A 25,477-nucleotide genomic window follows, 5' to 3' on the forward strand; every position below is an offset into this window, starting at 1 on the left:
GTGCAGGCCTGAGGGGTGGGGGCCCAGCATCAGCCTCTCAGCAGCCCTGGGAGGTGGGATGCATCCTGTGCCCGTCATGGTCTGGATGTGTTCTAGCCCGAGTCCTGGGTCATACCTGCAGCTGCCTGGTCTCTCAGGAGAGGCCCAGCGTGAGGAAGAGCGTGGGGAAGGTGAAGCTGATTGGGGAGTCAGCTGTTGGGGACTCCTTGCTCATTGGAGGAACCAAGAGAGACTGACCCCAAGGACAGCGGCCAGCACGGCCCTCCCTGGGAGCCCACATTGGGGGATTCCTGCTGCAGCCGGGGCTTAGCCCTATGGCGGCAGGTGCTGGTCCTGGCCTCTTCCCCTCCCCTGCAGGAGCACAGCAGAGAGGGCTTCTGAGGACCCGCTGCATCTGTGGCCCTGGGAATAGATTTGCCAGGGAGCTTTAAAGCAGCTGAATATGTCATCCAGCTAAGCCTGGGGAGGGAGCTTGGCTCAGGTCCTGACAGGTGTGATGGGGGATGGGGACTGGGAAGTAAGAGATGAAACCCTGGCTGGAGGCTGTTGGCTTCCACAGCTGGCCCTGGACAGGGAGGGTCAGGTACACCCACGAGTGTCCTCACCAGGTCCCAGCCCCAAGCCCGAGAAATCCTGGGCTGTCTCTCCTTTTGCCCTCAAGGACTGTCTGTCGTGGCCTTCAAGAGGCATCTGTCCCGGGGGGCCTTCTGCCCCCGGCATTGCCCTCGCCCAAACCAGACTCCACCTGCTTCCCGCATGCCCAGGCCAGTGTGCTCCCTTCATGACAAACACTTTCCACTTCCTGAGCACCTACCATGTGTGGGAAGCCCCCAGAGGAAGACGTCTTCTATTTCAGTCATGTGTGCTGCAGAGAGGAGGCCACACATAATCACAGTACATGTAGCACCGGCATGTCTTTCCACAGGAACCCCCAGGACTCCATTTCTTAGGAGACAGGATCTAGATTCCAGCCCCTCACCATCTGACCACCCCTTCCCTTGCTATGCCTGATGCCACCCCTTTGGCCATAGAAACCTCACCCTCTCACTGCTCCCTAAACACACCAGCCATTCCTCCTGCCCTCCCCTTCCACTGTTCCACAGCCTGCCTTCTCTCCACCTGCCCCAGCACTGCAGTCCAGCAGAACCCAGCCTGAAAATGAGGCCCAGTTCGGTCACCGTGACTGACACTGGCCTTTTTTTTTTGAGACAGAGTTTCGCTCTTGTTTCTCAGGCTGTAGTGCAATGGCACGACCTCTGCTCATCGCAACCTCTGCCTCCCAGGTTCAAGCGATTCTCCTGCCTCAGCCTCCCAAGTAGCTGGGATTGTAGGCATGCACCACCACGCCTGGCTAATTTTGTTTTTTGTTTTTTGTTTTTTTGGTAGAGATGGAGTTTCTCCACATTGGTCAGGCTAGTTTCGAACTCCTGACCTCAGGTGATCCACCCGCCTCAGCCTCCCAAAGTGCTGAGATTACAGGCATGAGCCACTGCACCTGGCCTTTCCTGTCCCTTCTTGAACTGTTTCTAAAATTAATAAAAACAAACTACTGATGGCCAGGCGCAGCAGCTCACGCCTGCAATCCTAACACTTTGGGAGGCCGAGGCGGGTGGATCACATGGTCAGGAGTTCGAGACCAGCCTGGCCAGCATGGTGAAACCCCATCTCTACTAAAAGTACAAAAATGAGCTGAGTGTGGTGGCGCACACCTGTAATCCCAGCTACTCGGGAGGCTGAGGCAGGAGAATCACTTGAACCCAGGAAGTGGAGGTTGCAGTGAACTAAGATCACACCATTGCACTACAGCCTGGGCAACAGAGTGAGACTCTGCCAAGAAAAAAAAAGTAAATAACTGATAAAGACAAGTTACAAGCCCATCGATCACCCACGTGGACTGCAGTGGTCTGCAGACCTCACTTTGAGTAGCACTGGTTGTCACTTGTCAGTACAGAACTGAGTATAACTATTCAGAAGATTTTATGTGCATGTGATAATGTTGTCACATCCTCGTGCTGTGATTTTGTATTTTACAACTGTATCATTTCTCAGCGCATTGAGAATTTAAAAATCTGAAACCAAAGCTTGCACTTTCATCCCCAACAGTTTGAAAATGCACTGCCATTGCATAGTCACTGAGCTGTGCCACAATGAGTTTGCCCGTCTCACTGAGGACAGAGATTAGCAATAAAGGCTCATGGTTACACAGCATGTTACTGCCTACAAAGGCCTTTTACAGGGATTACCTTATTTGATGCCAACAAACCTGTGTGAGGTAGTTGGGGTCCACCTTCATTATCATCCCCACGTTCAGAAGAAGAGACTGAGGTTCAAAGAGGATGATCAGGACTTGGATGTCACCTCTCTCAACTGCAAAGCCCATGGTGATCTTTCCTCCTTATTCCTGGAGCCATGCAGTTTGGCTCCTGGGTACCTACCCAGAGGTTCTCTTTAAGTTAATATGTGAATGCAGGACTGCTGGAAAAAGTGTGTAGAACTGGTCCAAAAAGCACCCAAAGAAAATATAACTGAAGAGCATGATTGACACAAATAGCAGGGAGCCCGTGTGTAAGTGCCGAAGGCCGCGGGGGTCTGAAGGAGAAGAGGTGCGCCTGCTTCCAAACAGCAACAGCCTAGTTGTCTGCAGCACTGGCCAGAGAGCCAGGATGCTGCAGTCAGAGCCGGCAACAGGAAACAGGAAGTCAGCTGCAGGGCAGGGCGGGGCTTAGGAAGGGAGCTGGCACCTGGGCCCTGGCCTGCGGGCTGGCCAGTGCCCAGGATGGGGAGGCGGGGGCGGGCGCATGGGGCTGAGCCCATGTGTGGGTGTGAGGTGGGGAGGAAGGGGCAGCCTCCAAGGATGTAGCAGGGTGACAAGTGTGGGTGTCTGAGGCTGGTTCCTGCCTGCACCAGCTCAGACAGTCCTGAGTAGGCCTTTGTCCTTCGTGGATGGTTCCGGTTGGAGCCCTGGAGGGAGAGTTTTTGCCCCTACCCACCAGGCCTTGGGGATGAGCGGCCCTGCCAGCCTCTATCCCCTGTTTACTATCGATGCGTATTTATTCATTGACGATTTATACCCACCAACTTCCTCCAGAGTTATTTTTGTTCAGAGGGAGCACTCTGAGGTCACCTCCTAAGAATAACCCAGAATGGGAGGGAGGAGGAGGAGGGGACTGGGCACTGGTGCTGAGCTCAGCTGAGCCCAAGCCGGTGTTACAGCTGACCCTCCAACACAGCACAGGAGTGAGCCAATCCAAGAGGACAAACTGCATCACTTCAGAGAAAATGACTTGGGGTATAAATGGGGAAGTTAGGGGACCGTCCTGCTGCAGAAAAACTCAGCTGGGTACAGCTTATGGCAGCTGTCGGGGGTTTGCTGTACTTGCTAGCTTTACAGCCCAACAGGACCTTTGATTCTTCTCCAAGTTAAGGCAGAGCTCAGCTTCCTTGCTTGTTTCCAGATCAGAGCTGCTCCTGGGCTAACCCTTTGCACCTCAGTTCCGTGACTTGGTGCCCTTGCTTTTCTGCACACAACTTCTTGACATAGTGTCTCCCACTCCTGGGCTGTAGCCCCTGGCCTGCCTCTAGAGGTGGCTTTTCTTCCTGTGAGCCTGCATCAGTACACACTACTGCCCACCCAGTCTCCTCATGTTTTGGAAGGTGTGAGGAAGACAGGCCGGTACACTGCTCAGGGGGCAGAGCCGATGGTTATGAACTGTTCCTTGCAGCTCCACCCACCTGCTCCACCGCCAAGCAGTGAAATTGATGCCCTGCTACTGGAGTCCCACATGGAAAGGCCTAGCCCGTGGCGGGGATGTCAAGTGCTGTGGGACTCCTAAGGATGCTGGGAAGCCAGGGAAGATGGAGAACGCAGGGCTTGACTTGGGCCTTAGAAGGGAGGTGACATTTGGAGAAGTCAAGAGGAAAGTGAGAAGCACCCCCCACCCCAGGACCTTGCTGAGCTGGGTGTGGAGGAAGGAAGGCATGCAGGGCGGGGCGGGTGTGGGGAGGCCCAAAGGCAGGGGCTGTGAACACGCAGGCGCAGGCCTGGCTGGGTGACTGGGGATTCGTTGAAAAATGTTTATGGGGCCGGGCACGAGGGCTCACACCTGTAATCCCACCACTTTAGGAGGCCGAGGCGGGTGGATCAACTAGGCCAGGAATTAGAGACCAGCCTGGCCAACATGGCAAAACCCTGTCTCTACTAAAAATACAAAAAAGTTAGCTGAACATAGTAGCACATACCTGTGGTCCCAGCTACCTGGGAGGCTGAGGCATGAGAATTGCTTGAACCTGGGCAGGCGGAGATTACAGTGAGCCAAGATTGCGCCACTGCACTCCAGCCTGGATGACAGAGGGAGACTCTGTCTCAAAAAATAAATAATACATATGTGTACATACATATACATATATATATAATTATATAATAGTAGCTGAGTATGGTGGTATGCCTATGGTCGCAGCTACTTGGGAGGTTGAGGCAGGAGGATCTCTTGAGCCTGGAGGGTGAGGTTTCAATGAGCCATGACTGTGCCACTGCATTCCAGCTGGGTGACAGAGCAAAACCCTGTCTCAAAGCAAGAAGAAAAATGTTTTCAGTCTTGGCTGGAAAGGTAGTTTGCAGGCAGCCTGAAGGGCTTTTACTCTTCATCCTCTCTGAAAAATACGGTATCTGGAAGGTTGTGAGGAGGCGGGCATGACGTAACAGGAGTCGTGTTTGGGAAACTGGCTCTGGCACCCGTGAGCATGGCATTCATCCCCGAGCATGAGTTCGTGCTAGGAGGTGGAGGGGCAGGGGCATCAGTGAAGGCCCAGGGTCTGTGGGAGGTGGCAGTGGCGGGTCAGGATTGGCCAAGCATATGCTGCTGGCCCTGGGGATGCTGGAAGGGAAGGGGTAAAAGGAGGCCCCAGTGATGACACAGCAGGGACAGTGTCAGGTCAGCTTTGTTGTTGGAGACGAGGCTTCTGGAAGGAAGCACATGGGGTAGGGGTCCCTGTCGAGGCCACCTTACTCAGCTGGTCTTATTCGGGGAGCCTTTAAGTAGCATCTCAGAATATCCTTTTTTTTTTTTTTTCAAAAATAATCCCTCTGTTTATTTCCATCCCTCCACATCCCAGGGCCACCTTCAGTGAGTCATTCATTCCTGCAGGTCCTGGCCTTTGTGGCCTTCCTGGGGCCCCAGGAGCTATTCTAGGGCCCGGGCTGCACCTGCCTTGCTCCTGCCGTTGCAGGTACGCACAGGTACGCGCCGGCACACGCCTCCCAGGAGAGCTGTTCACGTGGGTTTTCTTTCATCATCCCCACCTAGAGAACTTTGTACATTTTGGTTCTCCCACCTCAGGAAAGACATAAGTGAGCTGGAAAAGCTCCAGAGAAGGGCACTAAATTGATCAAGGGGGAGGCAAGGCTGCCAAGAGAGGACAGACTAAAGAGATTAGGACTCTCCAGTCTGTAGAGACAAAGGCTAAGAGAGGACGTGATTAAGGCTATGAAATCATGTCGGGTGCAGCGGGCTGAGTACAGCACAGCTGGGAAACTGAGAGAGGACACCCATCAGACATTTCAGAAAGGGAAATGAAGCACGGAAAACACAGCACCGTTTTCCATAGTGGGTTCCATTCTTACCAAACCCATCACCCTAGGGATGGCAGAGATTGAAAATAGAAGTCACTTCAAAGGAGATTTACTTAAACACGTGGCTCTCCCATACATAACAGCTTTCTTTGGGGTTTTTTGTTTGTTTTTTCAGACGGAGTCTCACTCTCGTCTAGGCTGGAGTGCAATGATGCGATCTCGGCTCACTGCAACCTCTGCCTCCCAGGTTCAAGTGATTCTTCAAGTGATTCTCCCATCTCAGTTTCCTGAGGAACTGGGATTGCAGGTGTGCACCACCGTACCCAGCTAATTCTTTTGTATTTTTAGTAGAGATGCAGTTTCACTGCATCCTGACCTCAGACGATCCGGCCACCTCAGCCTCCCAAAGTCTTGGGATTACAGGCGTGAGCCACCGCATCCAGCTAGCATAACAGCTTTTTAAAGAAAGCCTCCAGCTCACTGTGAAATCCTTTGAGGTTGACTTCAAAGAGCACAGCCAGGCCCTCTTCCAGGTGGACCGGTGTCCCCGCTGGAAGCAGAACCCCAAGTGGGCCGGCCACTCACCGGGCATGGTCATTCTGGCATCCATTTGCCATGGCTTGTGACAGCCTAGCAAGGCCACGGACTGAGTGACTTCTAAGGCTTTGCTGAGCCCAGAGTTCTCTCCTCTGGGCTTAGAGTGGAGAGATCTCTGGGGAGGAGGGAGACAGGTAGCTCCCAACAGATGTGAGGGGAATGGTGGGACCTTGAGGGGGTGCCCAGGCTGGGACCAGAGTTTCCAGTGTCGGCCCTCTGTGGCCTCTGGTCCCACCGTCCCTGACCCCATTGGCGGTGCTTTTAGCCACCCACAGGGAAAAGGGAAATTGGAGGAGTTGGGGGTCCTAGCTCCATAGCATTGGAGCCTGCTCCGTCTACCCCAGGAAGGCTGAGCAGGGGGGAACCTGGGGACCCCTCACCCTCCTGGAGTGGGCATGGGGCGGGCTTCTCTGGCTTTCCCTGCCACAGGCTGCTTCCAGCTGCTGTCAGATCTCTGGGGAGGGCTGCCAGGGGAAGGGGGCTTCAGGAAGGGTGGGGGTGGGCCGTCGTGGCTCCATGCCAATGCTTCGGGGGCAGAGCTGCCCTGCTTACGTGGACATGCAGCTGTTTCCTGAAGCGAGTCAACCTGGAAAAATCCAGGCTGGGTGAGGGGTGATGGGGATGCAGAGCTGAGGACATAGAAGGAGCCAGGAGCCACAGTGTGAGTGGAGGGCCTCGCTGGCGTGTGTGCGTTCGCATTGTGTGGCTTCCCCGCACACATCTGTCCTGTGGCTAGCAGTGAGTGTCAGGCATTGGGCACCTCTTTATCAAGTCTGCATGTGATGGTGAAGAGACCATGGCTGGCCTGACACCAGGGTTCCCAGGTGGCATGGAATGGATCTCACAGAGGTCTTAAAAGCACCATGGCAGGCCCAGCCTTCTGGGTGACCAAGGTGAGGTTGCCCCTGCCTCTGCTGGGTTCTGGGGGAGATGGCAAGAGGAGCTCCTGGTGGGAAAGGAAGAGGCAGTGAAGGAGGGAGAATGGTATCCCAGTGAACGCTGCATGTGGGCTACAGCCTGGGGAGAGGGCTCTTTGCCCCAGATGCCAGGGCCTCATCTCCCCTGTGCCACAACCCTCATCTCTCCTCCTCCTGGGTTTTAGTTTTTGTGTGTAAATAACTATAAGAAAGCAAAACTTAAAAGTCACTTCTGGCAGGGTGCAGTGGCTCACGCCTGTAATCTCAATACTTTGGAAGGCTGAGGGGGGTGGATTACCTGAGGTCGGGAGTTTGAGACCAGCCTGGCCAACATGGCAAAACCCTGTCTCTACTAAAAATCCAAAATTAGCCTGGGCCTGGTGGCTCATACCTATAATCCCAGCTACTAGGGGGGCTGAGGCAGGAGAATTGCTTGAACCTGGGAGGTGGAGGTTGTAGTATGCCGAGATTGCACTATTGCATTCCAGCCTGGGCAACAGAGTGAGACTCTGTCTCCAAAAAAAACACTTCCATAAAATTAGCTAGGTGTGGTGGCACACATTAGTGGTCCTAGCTCCTTGGGAGGCTGAGATAGGAAAATCGTTGAGTTTGAGGCTGCAGTGAGCTATGACCACACCCCTGCACTCCAGCTTGGGCAGCAGAGTGAGACCTTGTCTCTAAAACAAATATTTTTAAAAATTATTTCCATAAAAAAAAATAGGCATGGTTGCAGACACCTGTAGTCCCTGGTACTGGTGAGACTGAAGCAGGAAAATTGCTTGAGCCCAGAAATTCAAGGCCACAATGAGCTGTGATCATGCCACCGCACTCCAATCGGAGTGACAGAGACCCTGTCTCTTGAAAAAAAAAAAGAAAGAAAGAAAGAAAAAAAACACCTTCCCCTGCTGGGAGTTTCAGACTTTGCCCCACCCTGGGAGGCAAGGCTTCCATTGGAGTGAAGGAGGGGTGGGAGGTCTGGGTCTGGCCCAGGCTTTGGGCAAAGGGGAAAGGGGAGGCAGCGGCAGGGCTGCGGAATTGGTTGGGGCTGGGCAGGCCACCGCGGGAGGCTCCTCCTTGCCTTGCCTCTGGCTTTTTCTTGAGTTGGGGGCTGCTCAGCGGGGGCCAGCAGCCTCTGCCCAGCTCTTCTTGGGCACAGCACGCCGCCTCTGCCTTCTCCGAACCCTGAAGGGATTTGTGAGCTTGCGCTTTTCTGAGACTCAACCCAAAGTGGGAGTCAGCTTTGAAATGCCTTGCTTGTACCTGGGCCGTCCTGGAAGCTTTATCGCCTGGAAGCGTGTGACCCAAGGCAGGCTTCAGAAAAAAAAGCGAGCGTCGCCCCCAGCTCCCCTAAGATGCCTGTGAGAATTACATTTATTAATTTTATAAGCATATATATGCCCAGACTTGTGCAAGGTGCTAGAAAGCTGTAGGTGGAGAGGCCTACCAAGTTAAATAAGGTTGGCTGGGTGCTGTGGCTCACACCTGTAATCCAGCACTTTGGGAGGCTGAGACCGGCAGATCACCTAAGGTCAGGAGTTTGAGATGAGCCTGGCCAACATGGCGAAACCCCATCTCTACTGAAAATACAAAAGTTATTCAGGTGTGGTGGCAGGCACCTGTAATCCCAGCCTCTTGGGAGGCTGAGGCAGGAGAATCACTTGAACCCCGGAGGCAGAGGTTGCACTGAGTACTTCAGCCTGGGCAACAGAGTGAGACTTCATCTCAAAAAATAAACAAATTAGGCCGAGTGCGGTGGCTCAAGCCTGTAATCCCAGCACTTTGGGAGGCTGAGGCAGGTGGATCACGAAGTCAAGAGATCGAGACCATCCTGGACAACATGGTGAAACCCCGTCTCTACTCAAAATACAAAAAATTAGCTGGGCATGGTGGCGCGCACCTGTAATCCCAGCTACTCAGGAGGCTGAGGCAGGAGAATTGCCTGAACCCAGGAGGCAAAGATTGCGGTGAGCCGAGATCGCACCATTGCACTCCAGCCTGGGCAACAAGAGTGAAACTCCATCTCAATAAAAAAAATAAACAAATTAAATAAGGCAAGGCTCACAGTCCAGGAGCGAGGCCACAGTAAATAGATAATTAGATTCAGAGGGATGAGGTGTAAGGCGATAGGATGAGAAGGCGTTTGTAAACAAACATGGCATGCATCCGCTGGGACAGGAGTGAGGGCAGTGGTGGCTTCACCCCCACCCTTCAGGGTGAGGCTGGGCCAGCAGCTGTCCACACCTGCCAACTATAGGGGGCTGCGGGCTCCAGAGACAGGGCCTAGCCCAGATCCTCCCACACACAGACTTTTACATGCTCCTTAGAAGACAGAAAGTAGAAGAGTTGTTCCTGGGGAAGAGGCGACTGGGAAGTTAGTGTTGAATGGAGATGGAGTTTCTGTTTGGGATGGTGAAAATGTTCTGGAGATGGATGGCGGGAAAGGTAGTACAACCACGGGAGTGTACTGAAAGTCCACTTGAGGCCAGGCGCAGTGGCTCACGCCTGTAATCTCAGACTTCAGGAGGCCCAGGTGGGTGAATCACGAGGTCAGGAGATCGAGATCATCCTGGCTAACACAGTGAAACCCCATCTCTGCTTAAAATACAAAACAATTAGCCAGGCATGGTGGCACGCACCTGTAATCCCAGCTACTGGGGTGGTTGAGGCAGGAGAATTGTTTGAACCCAGGAGGCGGAGGTTGCAGTGAGCCGAGATAGTACCACCACACTCCAGCCTGGGCAACAAAGTGAGACTCCACCTCAGAAAAAAAAAAAAAGGTACGCTTGAAAATGGTTAAAATGGTAAATTTTATGTATGTTTTACCCCAGATTTTTAAAAGTTTTTAAAAAGTGTTCCTTAGGCCAGGCATGGTGGTTCACGCCTGTAATCCCAGCACTTTGGGAGGCCGAGGTGGGTGGATCACCTGAGTTCAGGAGTTTGAGTCCAGCCTGGCCAATATGGTGAAACCCCGTTTCTACTAAAAATATAAAAAATTACCCAAGTGTGGTAGCAGACATCTGTAATACCAGCTACTTGGGAGGCTGAGGTAAGAATTGCTTGGGCTGGAAAGAGGGGTGCCAAAAAAAAAAAAAAACTCCATCTCAAAAAAAAAAAAATATGCTCCTTAGATACCCTGTCCTTGCCCCTATCCTCAGCCCAGGGTCTCCTTAGATGCCCTGTCCTTGCCCCTATCCTCAGCCCAGGGTATATTTCTTTCTTTTCCTTTTTTTTTTTTTTTCCCAAGACGGAGGCTTGCTCTGTCGCCCAGGCTGGAGTTCAGTGGCGCACTTTCGGCTTACCGCAACCTCCGCCTCCCAGGTTCAAGCAATTCTTTTTTTTTTTTTTGGCACCCCTCTTTCCAGCCCAAGCAGTTCTTACCTCAGCCTCCCGAATAGCTGGGATTACAGGCATCCACCACCATGCCTCGTTAATTTTTGTATTTTTAGTAGAGATGGGGTTTCACCATCTTGGTTAGGCTGGTCTTGAACTTCTGACCTCTCGTGATCCACCCACCTTGGCCTTCCAAATGCTGGGATTTCAGGTGTGAGCCACTGCACTTGGCCAACCCAGGGTTTTTCTTTTTTTTTTTGAGATGGAGTTTTACTCTTGTTGCCCAGGCTGGAGTGCAATGGCACAATGTCAGCTCACTGCAAACTCCGCCTCCCAGGTTCAAGCGATTCTCCTGCCTCAGCCTCTTGAGTAGCTGGGATTACAGGCATGTACCACCATGCCTGGCTAATTTTGTGTTTTCAGTAGAGATGGGGTTTATCCACGTTCGTCAGGGTGGTCTCAGACTCCTGACCTCAAGTGATCCACCCACCTCAGCCACCCAAAGTGCTGGGATTACAGGGGTGAGCCACCGCATATGGCCAATCCAGGATTTTTCAGACTATTGCCATTTTGTCTGGACTGATTCTCTGTTGTGGGGGGTGTCCTATGTCTTGTTGGGTATTTAGCAGCTTCGCTAGTCTCTAATTCCTAGGTACCAGCACCTCCCCCCAACCAGGTGGCGACTAAAAATATCTCTACACACATTGCCAGAATGTCCTGGTGGGGAGATAGCAAAACTGCCCCACTTGAGAACTATGGCCTTAACTTGCCGAGAAAAGCTGCTCACAGGAGAGGCCTGAGGAAAAGCCAGAGGCAAGATGGGGGTTCTGCCCAGAAGGAAAGCAAAGGTTGGCAAACTCAGAGGAACCCCAGGAGGTGGTGGGCAGGATTTGAAGACCCAAAGTGAGGCATACTGGGTGGGAGGACCAAGCTGTACTTCAATCTAGAGTGATACTGGATTCATGACCCTCCTGTGGCCCCCATCCGGCCCCTCTGCAAGGGAGGAGAAGTGAGGGGTACTTGCTGAGGCTTTTCCCAGTCTGAAATTGTCGCCTGCCCTGCACCTGCTGGTAGTGCCTTCTAGGATGGTTGGCACCCCCAAACCAGCCCTCTCCTAGATAATGGGCAAAATGAGTATCTCAGGGGTGTGCTGTGTCTCCTTTCAAGATGACTGTCAAAATAAAAGCAAACAAAGGCAGATTGTTTAACAGACATGGCAGCAAAGCTGAAACTGCCTCTAGCTTGTGTACAGGAGGTTCTCACTTTTAGCCTAGTCTTTGCCATTCACGCATCAATTGTGAATATTGGCTCAGCACCTGCCAGGTGCCCCACTCCATGCTAAGTCTGGCCGGATCAAGCAAAGTCCCTGCCCTCCAGGAGTCAACAAGCTGTAGAGACAGGAAAAGGAGGGGAGTGGAGTGGCTAGGAGGAGGGCATGGAGTTGGAGACAGAAGAGGCCAGGCCTGCCTGGGGTACCCCTCCCTCCTGGGCTTCCAGTCTGTGGTTCTTACCTTTCTTACCAGGGATGGCTCCTTCAGTGAGCACCCAGCTCTTTCCCAGAGACTTGGAGAGTTGCTTCAGGCTATTTGACTAGGACCTTGTTCCTTCCTCTGGGTGGTTTTGTCCTGCTGGTTACCCTGAGCCGAGAGCCTCAGTGAGGGGCCACACTTAGCTTGAGGGAGGTTATTTATTTATTTATTTATTTTTGAGATGGAGTCTGTCGCCCAGCTGGAATATAGTGGCATGATCTCGGCTCACTGTAACCCCTGCCACCCAGGTTCAAGCAATTCTCCCACCTCAGCCTCCCAAGTAGCTGGGAATATAGGCATGTGCCACAATAATGCCCAGCTAATTTTTTGTATTTTAGTAGAGCCGGGGTTTCACCATGTTAGCCAGAATGGTCTTGATGTCCTGACCTCATGATCCACCCTCCTTGCCCTCCCAAAGTGTTGGGATTACAGGCGTGAGCCACTGTGCCTGGCTGCTTGAGGGAGTTCTTGATGGGTAGGATGAATCAAGGGTTGACCATGGTAGAAGTCATTGCCCCACTGAATCAGCTCATCCAGAACTTGAAAGGGCAGGTGAGGAAGATGGGGTAGTTGGGCAGAGGACCGTGTGGACCAGATTCGGGAGTGGGGATTCAGCTGGTGAGCTAACCTGGGGCTGAAAATGTACAGCGTGCCTCGCTTCCCCATCATCTGCCCATCGTGCCTGGCTCCCACCTGGCTTTAGGGGCATCTCTGGGAGCATGGTGCCTCTGGTGCTATTGCAGACTGGATTTGGTGGGCAGGGCTTCCTCATGTGCATGAATGACTGGGTTGGTCGGGAGCCTGGGGCTGTGTTGGGCCTCGGAGCTAGCCCTCATGGGTCTCTATACTATGAAGCCAGCAGTCAACAGGAAGTGAGTCCCAGCATGAGAGGAGGCCATGTGGTCCCAGGCAGGAAGTGAGTGACAGTGGAGTTGCCTCGAGCAGCTTTGTGGGGCTCAGAGCCTGCCCAAATCTGAGGTGTCTGTGAGGCAGCAAATGGTGAGAAGAAAGGAAGACGCAGCCATGAAAACGTCTGGCTCTGACCTAAGCTTCTTAGCTCAAGTTGGCCAGGCAGGACCCCATGCACACCTCCGTGGTAGTGCCATGTTTGGGCTTTGGAGTACCTGGCACAGCTGGACCCCCAGCAGTGGCTGTCAGTGCAGGGGTACACTCCATTCTTCAGGCTGCGGGGGCTCATGACTGAGCCTTGCAGGGTGACAGACAGGGTTTACATCAGGGAGGACTCTCTGGGCTAGAAGTGCCCTCTTTCCTTAAGCAGGGTGGGAGGAGAGACATTCTGAGTCCTGGGGAGGGTCTCGACACACAGGATGGAGGCAGAGGTGATCAGCAGGGGTCTGCCATTCCACTTTCCTTCCTGGATTTGGCCTTCCCAGCTCTGCTGGCGTCAGCCCAGGCCCCCAAGCGCAGCAGAGGACTTCTTGCTTTCACCAGTCACCTCCTCTTCCTCTGGTTGCAGCCCCCTGCCTCCAACTGCTGAGGAGTACACACATGCAGCTTTCTGTGGGAGCTTCCCTCCTGGAAGCGGGCCTGCCCAGCCGCCCCCACAGCAGGAAAGCAGCTTGGCAGGCCCTGCAGTTCCTTCTGCTCCCTCTCTGGCTGCTCCATGGGCCCGGGTCCCCATCTAGGGAGGAAAGCCTACCTAAGAAGACTTCGGTTATGTTTCTGTTTTTGCTTTCCCAAGGCCCATGTCCCTAATTGCCACCTCTGGGGGTTCCTCACCAAATAACAGCGGGTTCAGAGTTCAAGTCCTAGGCCGTTAGAGCAAAACAGCCTTGGAAATAGGGCTGTGCAGGACTGGGGACCCAGCGCTCTCAGGCTGTGCACTTGAGTGGTGGGAAACCCTGGAGGGAACTTGGCAGGATCTCTGCACATTTAGCTGGACAGGCCCTTTCACCTGGCCAAACCTCTTCCAGAACTCCATGCTCTGGAAACATGCAGGTGTACAGGGCTGTAAGTGCAAGGGTGTTCACTGCAGCAAAAAGCAAATCAGCCCAAATGCCCACCATCAGGGAACGGCATGCATACATTTTGGAGCATCCAGATCCATCTGCACTGGGATGGAGGGATGCCCACTCTGCTTGTTAAGTGAAAAAGCAAGTTGTAGAACATTACGACTAGTATGATACCCTTTTAGAAAAAAACATTTCTGGAGCTGGATGTATATATGAATACATATATATAAACATGTAACTTACACATGATTGTTGATGCATAGGAAAAAGTGTGGAAAGATACTCACTGAACTGTTAATAATGGGTACCTTAGGGGAGAGATTTTGGGGGTAGGGAGCTGAAATAGGAGCTTTAAACTTTCAGCATTATTCATTTTTTTGTATAGTTTGATTTTTTTTTTTTTTTTGAGACAGAGTCTCACTTTGTCGCCAAGCCTGGAGTGCAGTGGCGCTTTCTCAGCTCACTGCAACCTTCACCTTCTGGGTTCAAGTGATTCTCCTGCCTTAGCCTCTCAAGTGGCTGGGAATACAGGCTTGTGCCACCACGCCTGGCTAATTTTTGTATTTTTAGTAGAGATGGGGTTTCGCCATGTTGGCCAGACTGGTCTCGAACTCCTGACCTCAGGTAATCCACCTGCTTCAGCCTCCCAAAGTGCTAGGATTACAGGCATGAGCCACCACGCTTGGCTATAGTTTGATTTTTTATAATATATGTGTCTGATTTTTATAAGTAGAAAAAAAAGACAAGAAAGACAAAACCTCCAGTGGTCTAGACCAGTCATCTCCACCTGACATGTAGGGAAACTGAGGCGCTTTCTGAGAGCAGTGCCTTATCTGAGGCTTGCTGAGCTGACACTGTCCCTGCCTTTTTACTGGGTAGGTGTTCTCTACACGGAGCCACTGTGGTAGAGTTGCCAAGTGCAGCCTGGTGCCCGTGGGTGTGACAGAGCGCTGAGCCGTGGGGACCCCTGCCTGTTCCTGTCCCACACTGGACACCTCCATTCTTCTTGAGGTGTCCTGGCCCACTTGCCTCAGGATGGCTGAGGACTGAATAGATACACACAGCAGAGCGTGCAGCAGGCACCCGGCTCTCCTGCTCTTGCTTTGTCTGTGCAAAGCCTGCGACCTGGAGCAGATCACAAAATTCCAGAGAGCCTCAGGTGAGGACCTGCTTCCCAGGGAGGCTGAGAAACTCTGAGGAGGTAATAAGTGAGGAGCTTTGTCCACTGTGCAGTGATACACACAGACAACCAGGATTATTCTTTATTTGATTTTTATTACCTGGAAACTTGGCAAGTCAGTTCTTAGACTCTAGGGGATAAAGAAATGCATTTTCCTTGACAGGAGAATGAGGGACCCCAGTGCTCATGAAGGGTTGCTTCAGAGCCTAAAAATTGCTTGCCAGAGTCTTGGCTCTTCTGGGTCCGAGTGCCTGGAAGAATCTGGGGTAGCCCAAGCCAGCGGAGAAGGCTGTGTTAGATTATGAGCTCGCAGAATGCTTTTCTGGGGGGCCTCCTTCAACTCTCATGCCTCAAGAGACCAAGACGAAAGCTGGGAGGGGACTTACTATAGAAGTCAGACAAAAAAAAAAAAAAAAAAAAAAAGAAGTCAGACGAGTATGAGTCCCAGACTTGATCTGGTGGCACTGGAATCTTCTTGGGGGTGGAGGGTAGGATTCTGATTGGAATTATGAGTGGCACAAGGAGCATTTCTTTTGTAATGGGGGCTGCAGAGAAATCCTGGACATTCTATGTCACCTCAGTGAGTTGCAGTGGGGTGGGGGAGCAGATCCCTTGAGAAGTGTACCCAGCCTGGCAAATCTGCTTGGGTTCCTTTTCTGTTTCTTAAGCTGGAGTCCACAGACCCATGCATGATTTCAAGGGGTCAAGCCCATGGACTTTTTGATGTTGAAAGCAAAATTGTGAATGTATCTGTTTGCATGAAGGTATATATGAAACACAATTTCTGTACAGAAAGTATATAACTTTCTCTAGAATTTCAGACCAGTCAATGATCCAAAATAGGCTAAGCCCACTGATCTAACCCTTCTCTTGTATATCTTTCTTATATTTGCAGGTGGAAAGCAGTGACACACCAAAGGACCCTGCGGTGACCTCCAAGACCCCATCCATGGCCCAGGACTCAGGCCCCTCAGAGCTGTTACCCAACGGGGACTTGGAGAAGCGGAGTGAGCCACAGCCAGAGGAGGGGACCCCTGCTGGGGGGCAGAAGGGCGGGTCCCCAGCAGAGGGAGAGGGTGCAGCTGAGACCCCGCCAGAAGCCTCCAGAGCAGTGGAGAATGGCTGCTGCACCCCCAAGGAGGGACGAGGAGCCCCTGCAGAAGAGGGTGAGTCCTCAGCATGAGGGGCAGCCTCTTCTGGGCCCACCAGCATGCCCTGAGAGGCAGGGACTTGGGTCTCCAGCAGGTGCCAGGAGGGATGGACTGGGTCGTGGCTAAAGGTCTGCTCGCAAGGATATGGCCTGGAGGCTACTGGCTAGATACAGCCTGCACGTTGCTTTTTTTTTTTTTTTTTTTTTTTTTTGGCCCATAGTGTTTTAAACATTTAAAAAAATTAGTTGCCAATATTTAAAATCAAAAAATTTCACATAAAAATCTGGAGTTTTGGCTTCTCATGAAAAAAAAAAAGCAGATCTGGCAACAGTGGGCTTGCATGACGGCAGTGATTGCTGGACTGGGATGATGGCTGTCCCTCCGCTGCCTTCCGTGGCTGGTTGTGGGCCTTCGTTTTCTGCAGCTCCCCCAGGCCTGCTCACTCTCCCACATATGCCCTGAAGCTCCTGGGGACTGCTGTATTTGTAGCCCCCGGCCTGGGCATTCAGGGGCAGTAGATACCCTGTTTGCCTCCCCAAGTGCAGAGGTCCTGAGCCCACCCTCGTTGGGCTGACTCCACTGGAAATTTGGTTGTGACAGTGGCATGGGGAGAGGGCTGGGAGAGGGTATTCTGCGCACTGGCCAGCCCAGGCTCCTTCATCAGGGGACTTTTTGGCCTAACCCTAGAAGCCTGGAAAGTTGCCCACTTTTCTCTTTCAGGTTAAGCCAGCAATTTCAGGGCCAGCCGAGCTGTAAACATGCTAGTAATGACGACAACTAGCATTTGTCCAGGGCTTCACAGTTTACAGAGCGCTTTCTCATACATTATCACATTTGATCCTCCAAGGGCCCTGCCAGGTTGTTTTGCATATGTGCATTTTAATTGCAAAAAGTCTTCCTTCCAAGCATGTATGATGGAATGAGTAAATTGATTAATTGGCGTAACTTATTTTGCACGGATCCAACCTAATATTCATGCAGAATAGAGAACATTTCCAGAATACAAATTTCCAAACTTATTAAGAAGCTTTTATTCATTTACATTCAACAAATATGTGTGATGCTCCCACTGTATGCAGAGCACTGCAGAGGCAATCTGTATTCACTGTTTATTTACTCCTCCCAACAATCTTATTCAAGAGATATGATGGTCCTCATTTTCTTTTCTTTTCTTTTTTTTTTTTGAGATGGAGTATCACTCTGTCACCCAGGCTGGACTGCAGTGGTGCAATCTTGGCTCACTGCAACCTCTGCCTCCCTAGTTCAAGCAATTCTCTGCCTCAGCCTCCCCGAGTAGCTGGGATTACAGGCGCCCGCCACCATGCCCGACTAATTTTTTGTATTTTTAGTAGAGGCGGGTTTCACCATCTTGGCCAGGCTGGTCTTGAACTCTTGACGTCGTGATCCACCCTCCTCAGCCTCCCAAAGTGCTGGGATTACCGACATGAGCCACCGTGCCCAGCCAATTATCCTCATTTTCAGGCAAAAAAGATTAAGGCTTAGAGATGATGTGACTTGCTCATGGAGCCCCATCCTTAAGTGGCAGATGCAGGGCTCATTCAATCCTGGTCTTGTGTCTTTCTGCTATTTTCAGCTGTCCTGGAATGGGGCTTGGTGTGGAGATGGGTCCTGAAATGTCCAGGCCTCTTGTATGCATTCTCATACTTCCTGGGAGTGGGAAGGGCCTGGGTGGAGTGAAACAGATGAGGAAAGGGAGAATACACCGTCCTTCCCATCAACAATGTCACAAGGGCAGTGCTCCCATGGGCTGATTGCAATTGACTTCGATTCCCGGGACCCCAGCACGATTCATGCCAAGCTGCTACCCAGGGTCAGGGCATTCTTTCCTGCCCTGCAGCATGGAGCCATAACCCCAAAGCTGTTCTCTGGCCTTGAGGGTTTGTTTTCACTTTGGGATTTCCCTGCCTCCATTTCTAGTTGTTCTCAGGGGCTCCTGCTTCCATCAGTCAACAGGTGTTTCTTAAAACACCCATTCTAGGGCTGGGCGAGGTGGCTCATGCCTGTAATCCCAGTACTTTGGGAGGCCAAGACAGGTGGATCACAGGATCAGGAGACTGACACCATCCTGGCTAACATGGTGAAACCGTGTCTCTACTAAAAAATAAAACAAATAGCCAGGTGTGGTAGGATGCACCTGTAGTCCCAGCTACTCGGGAGGCTGAGATAGGAGAATTGCTTGAACCCAGGAGGTAGAGGTTGCAGTGAGCCAAGATTGTGCCAATGCACTCCAGCCTGGGCAACAGAGCGAGACTCCATCTCACAAAACAAGCAAAACAGACCCATTCAGGCGTGCTAGGATCCATACCAGGGACTGGGGAAATTGTCATGAACAAAAACCCAGTTCCTGCCCTCAAGGACCTCACAGTCAGCTGGAGAGACAGACATTAATGAGAAATCCACGCTTAAAAAGATGGGATTGCACAGGAATAAGTGCTCTACAGGAAGCGAAGCATAGCCAGGGAAACTGCAACGAAGAACCTGAGCTGGCCTGGGCTGGTCAGCTCCAGCTGAAGGGCCAAGGAGTCCACCGGGGAGGGTAGAGGGAGAGAATGAGAACAGGGAAGAAGGCTCCCAGGTGGGAGGGAGCACGGCACCCAGGGAACTGACAGATGTCACAAGGCTAGAGTGGAGAGAGCAAGGGAGAAGGGTGTGGAAAGTACAGGCTGGGCCTTCCAGGCAGCTGGGGGACTTCGGGGGGGTGCGCAGGGGGATGATGTGTGTGATATAATCAGCTTTGTGATTTGAAAAGTTCACTCTGTCATCTGGATCCTGGGATGGAATGGAAGAGCTGGGAAGGAGGATGGCATCAGAGGAGCTGATGAGCGGGATGGCAGCAGAGATGAAGGGAGGGGACAAATGCCAGGGACATGAGAGGTGAGGGAGAGATGCTGTCAAGGATGATTCCTGGGTCTGGGACTTTCAGACAGGTGGACCTTCCTTGGAATCTTAGTGCTGAGTATGGGGTGGGCAGAAACACTTTAAGTCTCCTTCACCTCCAAAATTTGGCCTTGGGGCCCAGTGCAGTGGCTCATACCCATAATCCCAGCACTTTGGGAGACCCAGGCAGGCAGATCACTTGAGGTCAGGAGTTTGAGACCAGCCAGGCCAACAAGATGAAACCTCGTCTGTACTAAAAAATACAAAAAAACTTAGCCGAGCATGGTGGCACATGCCTGTAGTCCCAGCTACTTGGGGGTCTGAGACAGGAGAATCACTTAAAGCTGGGAGGTGGGGGTTGCAGTAAGCCAAGATTGCGCCACTGCACTCCAGCCTGGGAAATACAGCGAGACTCCATCTCAAAAAAAGAAAAACTGTTGGCCTTGTGCACTCCTGTGTGGCTCCAGCTATCCAGGAAGTATAGGAATCTATACTTCCAGCAGGGATCACAGCTGGTAGGATCCCTGAAGGCTGCTGTGCACTGTCTGGATGCTGAAATTGGTGAGATGTTACCTCGCGGGGAGGGCAGTGGCCTCCCAGAGGCTCCACCGCTGTGCAGCTGGCAGTGGCTTAATCAGGGTGTAGAGGCTGGGTCATGGTTCCAGCAGTCAGCTGACACAAAACAAATGGTTGACTGAGATGAGGAAGGAGACTAAGGCCCTGGAGAGGATGTGGCTCGGCCATGGTCTCCTTTTAGTTCCCCTTATTCCAGGTCTCTTTTCAGGGGAGGTTCTCCTGGAACCCCTTTCATTAGCTCCCAGCAAGAACAGACTTTTGAAGTCAGCATTTCTTGTAGCCTGAGCATGTGCTGAAAGTACAGCCAGGAGAAAGGAAGAAAGGAAATTAGATGAGTGACAGGAACAGGAGCCAACACCCCACAGACCCATGCTTGTCATGGGAGTGCCCCTGTCCCCGCCAGCATTCATGCCATAATGAGGATGATGGTGGCAGTGGCAATGTGGCTTTCCCTTACTGAGTGTTGACTGTATTGGCATTTTCTGTCCTCGCTACTCACAGTGGTCCGTAGACCAGTAGCGCTGGCAGCACCCAGGAATTTAGAAATGCAGAATCTCAGGCTCCGCCAAATACCTGGTGTATCAGAATCTGCATTTTAACCAGGTCCTCATGCTTCCCATGCATATGGAAGTTTCAGAAGCTCTGCTGTGTATTATACCCCAAGTGTGATCATGGGAGGAAGATTTTTTTTTTTGAGACAGAGTTTCAAACTTGTTGCCCAGGCTGGAGTGCAGTGGCATGATCTCGGCTCACCGCAACCTCTGCCTCCTGGGTTCAAGTGACTCTCCTGCCTCAGCCTCCCAAGTACCTGGGATCACAGGCATGTGCTACCACACCCGGCTAATTTTTTGTATTTACAGTAGAGACAGGGTTTCACCATGTTGCCCAGGCTGGTCTTGAACTCCTGACCTCAGGTGATCCACCCACCTCGGCTTCCCAAAGTGCTGGGATTACAGGTGTGAGCCACTGCTCCCGGCCAGAAGACTTTTTTATTGAGACAGAGTCTCACTCACTCTGTCACCCAGGCTAGAGTGCAGTGGCACGATCCGCAACCTCTCCTTCCCAGGTTCAAGCAATTCCCTCAGCCTCTTCAGTAGCTGGGACTAAAGGCACACACCACCACACCTGGCTAATTTTTGTATTTTTAGTAAGGCCAGGGTTTCACCATGTTGGCCAGGCTGGTCTTGGACTCCTGATCTCAGGTGATCCGCCCGCCTCGGTTTCCTGAAGTGCTGGGATTATAGGCATGAAAATGATCCCCATTTTTCAGATGGTGAGACTGAAGCTTCAGAAAGGTTCAGTTACTTACCCAAGATTATGCAGCTGGTGAAGGACCAGATTAGGGTCAGCACAAAGCTGACCTAGACTGAGCACAGGGCCTTCTCATGGAGATTTGAGTTCATTTTAAAGAGAACTTGGGTGGCCCCTGGCTGAGTATGGCCTCAGACTATGAGGCGAGTGTTAGAAGCACCCTGGCCTCCCCTGCCCCTAGGACCTGAGATGCGCTAGGGTCACATTCTGTCCCACCAGGGCCACCCTGGAAAGACACAGCCACCTGGCCCTGCCGGTGACCCTGAGCCTGGGCCAGGAGCAGTTGGGCTGCATGGGCGGTACTGAGAGAGCAGCTGACCCTCCCTGACTCACGACAAGTGCCGCATTCCGAGGCAGCTGGGCCAGGCTGGAAAGTGTGCGTGTGTGCCTGTGTGTGTGCGTGCGTGCGTGTGTGTTCACTTAAGTGAGCATGCGCAGAGTCTGTCAGGGAGAAAATTCCAGAAAGAAGCCAGTTGGAAACTGCATAAGGAAAAATCATTCTGTTTTGGGGAGCCTGGGGGCTGGAAAATTAGGAAGGGGGTCACATCGAGAGATAACAGTAGTGGTACAACAGAGAGGGAGCTGGCCGGGGCATCTAGACCCCTGAGAGTTCATTTCAGCTCCTGCCTTAAGTCACTTCGCCAACGCAAGTCTCAGCTTTCGGCAAAATTTTAAGTGCTGAACAAGTACTCAATGATCTCTACAAAGCCTTTCAACCCTGATTTTCTGGTATTCTAATGAGTAAATATCAGTAAAAGTAATTAAATGCCATGGAGAGTCCCAGGTAGGAAATGTTTGAGGGAGAAAATGCAGTCGAGAGCCGCAGGTCCCCAGAGCCAGCTCTGAGGTCCCTCCCTCCCCGCCCCCGCCGCAGGGCTGACGAAGCGGTTCCCATCCCCGGAGCCCTGCGGGGTCAGGGTCCACCAGGCCTCGCCCCTGCCTCGCCTGATCGCAGGCAGACGCCCCCTGCTGGCAGCCCGGAGCCTCACTGGGCAGAGCAACGAGATCTTGGAGGAGGGGGAAGCCCTGGCCTGGAAGCCGGGAGGCCCGGACTGGCTGGAGGCCCCCCTCCGCTGCGGGAAAGGTGGGGAGCTGGCTGTGGTGGGAGAGAGGACGGAAAGGAAACAGGGAGGAAGAGCCAGACAAGACGGGTGAGCCAGCCCTTAAAAGGCCGGTCACGAACAAAGCGCTGGCGAGTACGCAACCGCCCACACGCACAGGTGCCCGCGACAGACGTACCCCGTCCCCGCCCACGCCACCCCCGCGGGCTGAGCCCGGCGCCAGACCTGCACCCACAGCGGCCTTCCTGCTTCCCTACCCCGGTGCTCCCGGGCCTAGCTGGCGGTAGTCGCTGTCACCCGGGACAGAACTACTGAAGGCAGTGCTTGTCCTGGGCTTCTGGGGGCGTCCCAAATCCAGCCCAGGACCCCCTGGCAGGAGGGAAGGGAGCGGCCTCCCGGGCTGAGGACCCGCGGCCGTGAAGACTGCAGCTGGCTTCCGCTCCACAGCCAGGAGATGAAGTCTGGGCTGTTTTTTCCGTTTCAGGCTCTTTGTCTCCCCCCACCCCAAGCTACCATGAACCAGCCTTAGTGACATTCCTGCTGTGTGCCCAGGCCCCATACGCTCTTGGCTCCCAAGAAAGAAGCTCAGGGGTCAGGGGCCCAGGTGGACGGAGGGCCCACTCCCCCACCTTCAGCAAGAAGCTAGGGGTCAGGGGCCCAGGTGGACGGAGGGCCCACTCCCCCACCTTCAGCAAGAAGCTAGGGGAGGCAGAATCAGGGGCCCTGGGCCTGGAAAGGGTGGTGAGGATCTGGGTGTGAGTGCAGGGGTGCCTGGGAGGAGCGCAGCTCCCCTCTTACTCAGGGCCTGGAGAAGCACAGGAAGAGGTCAGGGTCTCAATAGGGAAGTTGAGACTTCCCTGCCAAGATGGGGAATCAGGGCCCAGTAAAGGAAATGAATGCCCTAGGGAAGGAGAGCCACACTAACATACATTAAGCACTTACAGTATGCCCGGCCCCACGCTAGGCACTTAATGTTCACCATAACCTAATGATTTTAGAACAATTATCTACCTTGATATAGTGGGGAAACAGGCCAGGAGAGGTAACAGAGGTCTCACTGGAATCCAAACCCAAGTCTTCTAGATGAAAGGCTGAGCTCAGGGGCTTGAGCATGGGGCAGGGAGTGGAGGAAACAGGTGAGGTTAGTTACAGAACCATAATATTTGGACCACAGGTGGACCTTGGAAATCACATCCAGCATCCTTATATTCCAGATGAGGAAACTGAGTCTTGTAGAGAGGGTCTTGTTCCAGTTGGCCCCAGTACATGCCCTCATGTTGTAGGGCCAGGGAGGCCACTAAGGCTGCCCCCTCTGGCCCAGGCCTTCCTGCACCCCCTCTGCCTTCCACCCCCACTCTGGGGAAGGGGGTATCTTGACTGGGAGCAGTAGAGGGGAGTATTTTTAGTCCCCTTCTGTGTACCTGAGATGGAGTCAACGGGCCGGAAACCCAGCTCTGACTTTCCTTGTGTTCCCTCTTGCCTGCGCCTCAAGGCCTGCCCCTGCCTGAGTTCTTTCTCTGCCCTAGGCCCCGCTGGGTCCTTAGGGTCAGCACTGTGCCTGGCATGTGGCAGGCCATCATGGCTGACACATGAACAGCTAAATGGCTGGAGGACCCCATCCCCTGTGGCAGGGACCCCAGGCACAAGGTAGGGCCTCTGAGCCACTCCAGTAACTCTGTGACCGACGACCGGTCCTTTTGTTCTTCCCTCTCCACAGGCAAAGAACAGAAGGAGACCAACATCGAAACCATGAAAATGGAGGCAAGTGTTCCACCCCACAGGGGCTCTGTGGATCCTGATTATAGTAGAAGGCCATGGGTGGCGAGTGTGTGTGAGGGGGCCCAGGGTGGGCCTTCCCCCTTTATACATCCCTCTGTGGGAAGGAGAGGAAGTTGGTGTGGAGGTTGGAAGTCCCCCAACAAGGCAGCTGGCTCATCCCCCTCCAGAGGTCAGGTGCCTCCTCTCTCAGCCTGTGGCTGTGTCCATGTGCCCCCATCCCACCACCCATGTCCCTCACTCCTCCAGCTCACACAGGGCCTGCCCAGCACTCCCAGGGGTGCCCTTTCTGGCCAGGAGCCAGCATCCACATTGTGTCTGAGGTGATTGCCTCCTCGGTGGGTCTTCAGTGCCCACCCTGAGGCCCTAATGCCTGTCTGTCTCTCTGTCCTAGGGCTCCCGGGGCCGGCTGCGGGGTGGCTTGGGCTGGGAGTCCAGCCTCCGTCAGCGGCCCATGCCACGGCTCACCTTCCAGGCAGGGGATCCATACTACATCAGCAAGCGCAAGCGGGACGAGTGGCTGGCACGCTGGAAAAGGGAGGTGAGGTGCCTTCTGACCTGAGCCCCAACCTGTCCCGCAGAAGTGGAAAACCAGAAGTGATGGGCCTCAGTTTCCCCTTCAGGCTAACCCTTAGAATTTACAGGGAGCCGCTTAATCCCTAGGCAGTGATGACTGGCTCATCTGCTCCTTCAGCAAATGCTTATTGAACACTTACTGCATACCCAGCTGTGTACTAGGCCCTGGCTCTATATGGACCCTGCCCTCATGGAGTTAACATTCTGATGGGGGAGGTGGGCAGAACACAAGAAACAAGGGGCTGAAATAGAAGATAGCAGAGGCCTGCTTTAGGTAGGGTGGTCAACATAGGCCTCTTGGAGGAGGTGGCATTTCAGTTAAGATCTAAAGGAACTGAAGAGCAAGCTCTGTGAGGGGTGGGGTGGGGGAGAGGGTTCTAGGCAGAGGACACAGCACGAGCAAGGCCTTGACTTGTTTGGCAAACTGTATGCCAGGGTGAAATGGCAACAGAGAAAGGGCCAGATGCAGCTGGAGAGGTAGCGGAGCTCCATGCATCAGGGCCCTGCAGGGTCTGCCCAAAAGCTGGCTTACTTCTGAAAATACTGGGCAGCCATAGACGGTTCCTGTGCACAGGAAGGATTTGATGTGGATTTGAGAGGCAGCAGTGGAGACAGAGAAGAGCCTTGTGGTGTATTTTGGAGCTGGAATCACTAGGACTTGCTGATGGACTCAAGGAGGCCTACCAGGGGTCTGGCCTGAACACCTAGTGATGGTTGTGTCATTTGCTCAGACGGGAAGAGCCAGAGGAGGTGGGAATCCAGGGTTCCGTGGAGATGCCAGGTGCCTGGAGTCTGGGTCTTAGGGAAGTACGGGCTATGAAGGTGGGAGTTGAGAGCAGGACCCTGGCAGTTAAATGTGGGGGACCTTCAGGGATCAGCAAGGGGAGAGGGAGGAGCAACAAAGTCTCAGAATCGTGTCCATGGAAACCCCGACATTTCTGGGCCACGTGGAGAGGAGTGGCAGGCAGCAAGGACAGAGGGAGAAGGCAGGACAGAGCGGTGTCTAGGGAAGCAAGGGGTTTTCCTGGAGGGT

At 53.1% G+C, this 25,477-nt stretch overlaps 1 protein-coding gene across 11 annotated transcripts in view; it reads left to right on the forward strand.

The window, feature by feature from the left end:
• The window catches only part of DNMT3A (DNA methyltransferase 3 alpha), a 115,246-nt gene that overhangs the window by 44,277 nt on the left and 45,492 nt on the right, over positions 1 to 25,477 (forward strand). For 5 of the 11 annotated variants that reach the window (XM_003734782.6, XM_035272997.3, XM_078349764.1 and 2 more), the window contains exons 4-6: positions 15,991 to 16,261; positions 23,810 to 23,853; positions 24,263 to 24,409. In XM_003734782.6, the coding sequence (XP_003734830.3) occupies positions 15,991 to 16,261; positions 23,810 to 23,853; positions 24,263 to 24,409 (462 nt within the window). Of the gene's footprint in view, positions 1 to 15,990; positions 16,262 to 22,018; positions 22,252 to 23,809; positions 23,854 to 24,262; positions 24,410 to 25,477 lie in introns of those variants that run through there. The other 6 variants (XM_078349761.1, XM_078349760.1, XM_078349765.1 and 3 more) reach the window with 4 other exon arrangements.

This window comes from Callithrix jacchus, chromosome 14 (assembly GCF_049354715.1).
Source record: "Callithrix jacchus isolate 240 chromosome 14, calJac240_pri, whole genome shotgun sequence".
Lineage (NCBI taxonomy): Eukaryota > Metazoa > Chordata > Mammalia > Primates > Cebidae > Callithrix > Callithrix jacchus.